The 1261-nt window shown below is 46.7% G+C and overlaps 1 protein-coding gene across 1 annotated transcript in view; it reads right to left on the bottom strand.

Moving 5' to 3' along the window:
• Positions 1-17: 17 nt before the first annotated feature.
• LOC111371777 (ethylene-responsive transcription factor CRF1-like) overlaps positions 18-1261 on the bottom strand; it is a 15192-nt gene continuing 13948 nt past the window's right edge. The window contains exon 3 of the mRNA XM_022993929.1: positions 18-1261. Coding sequence (XP_022849697.1) covers positions 158-1231 — 1074 coding nt within the window. The 5' untranslated portion in view covers positions 1232-1261 and the 3' untranslated portion in view covers positions 18-157.

Genomic DNA, 1261 nt, shown 5'->3' with positions numbered 1-1261 from the left:
AAAAAAAAAAAAGGCAGACAAAAATAATTACTTAATTAGCAAAATATGGAGATTCTTATTTCTTGCTAATTCTTAACTGTCAAAAAATCAGCAAATCCAGATGCTGTAGCATTATCTTTCGTGAAACGACAGCGTTCTTTAACCACCTCTTCAGAACTCATAGTACTACTAGAGGATCCGACCCGAATATATCGCCAAAATCTTGAAAATGGTCATCCGATTGCCCGAACCCGGTATTATTACTCGACCCGACAAGCAAATCATTGCAACAGTCAAAATCCAATCCGAAGATGCTATCCGCAAAACCCGTTTGATCAAACAAATCGGGTATGGGAAGCGGATCATCGAATCCCCGGAACATATCTTCAACCGACGGAAATATCGGACAATCCGAGAAATTCTCCCATAAGGTAATATTCTCATTCTGCTTAAACGGATCAGCATCATTTGGCGGCGAAAAGAACGACGACGACTCGGCTTCAGCTTCGGCTTCGACTTCGGTTTGTGAGTCAGCCGCCGAGACAAATCGAAGAACAGACTTGGGTGATTTCACAGTGTTGTGGGAGTCCTCGCCGGAGTTGTACCCTGAGTTTGTTTTGTTTTCCATTTGCGGCGGGGCTGAGAAATTAGTGAGCGCGTCAGGGCCACGCAGCTGGATTGCCGCGTGATCGTATACCATAGCAGCCTCCTCCGCCGTGTCGTAAGTGCCTAGCCATAGTCGTACACGCCTCAAGGGGTCTCGAATCTCCGCCGCCCATTTGCCCCACGGCCGCTGCCGTACGCCGCGAAACTTCCGCACATTTCCATTTCTTGTCACTTTTTGACTGTCAGTTCCACTCTTCTGTTTCTGTCTACCACTACTTTTCTTACGTTTCACCACAGTGGACGGCCGCCGGCTATTTCCGAGCACAGCGGGAGCAGCAGCTGTTTCATTAACATTTACACTCCTGTTTTCTCTACAACACGGCTGGATTTTCACCTCGTTTATAAATTTCTTTACTCTCTGGCGTTTTCCAAATAAGCCTTCCTCTTCATCGCTTGAGGAGTCAGTAGCATAAGCGTCGGTGACAGAGAACCTGACGGTCCTGGTGGCAGTGCCGGTTGTGGCGCCAGAGTGCATCTCCATCTCGGAAGGATTTTTCCTGCCGGAAATGGAATTTCCGGCTGGTTGGCTGATGATTGTAGTTTGCTTCAAGTGTTCACTGTACTTGACTCTTGTATTAGACAACATAATTTCTTCTTCTTGTTGTGCATCCAAAAA

The sequence above is a fragment of the Olea europaea genome, chromosome 22, assembly GCF_002742605.1.
Source record: "Olea europaea var. sylvestris chromosome 22, O_europaea_v1, whole genome shotgun sequence".
In the NCBI taxonomy this organism is placed as follows: domain Eukaryota; kingdom Viridiplantae; phylum Streptophyta; class Magnoliopsida; order Lamiales; family Oleaceae; genus Olea; species Olea europaea.
This window is presented reverse-complemented; position numbering and strand designations above follow the sequence as displayed.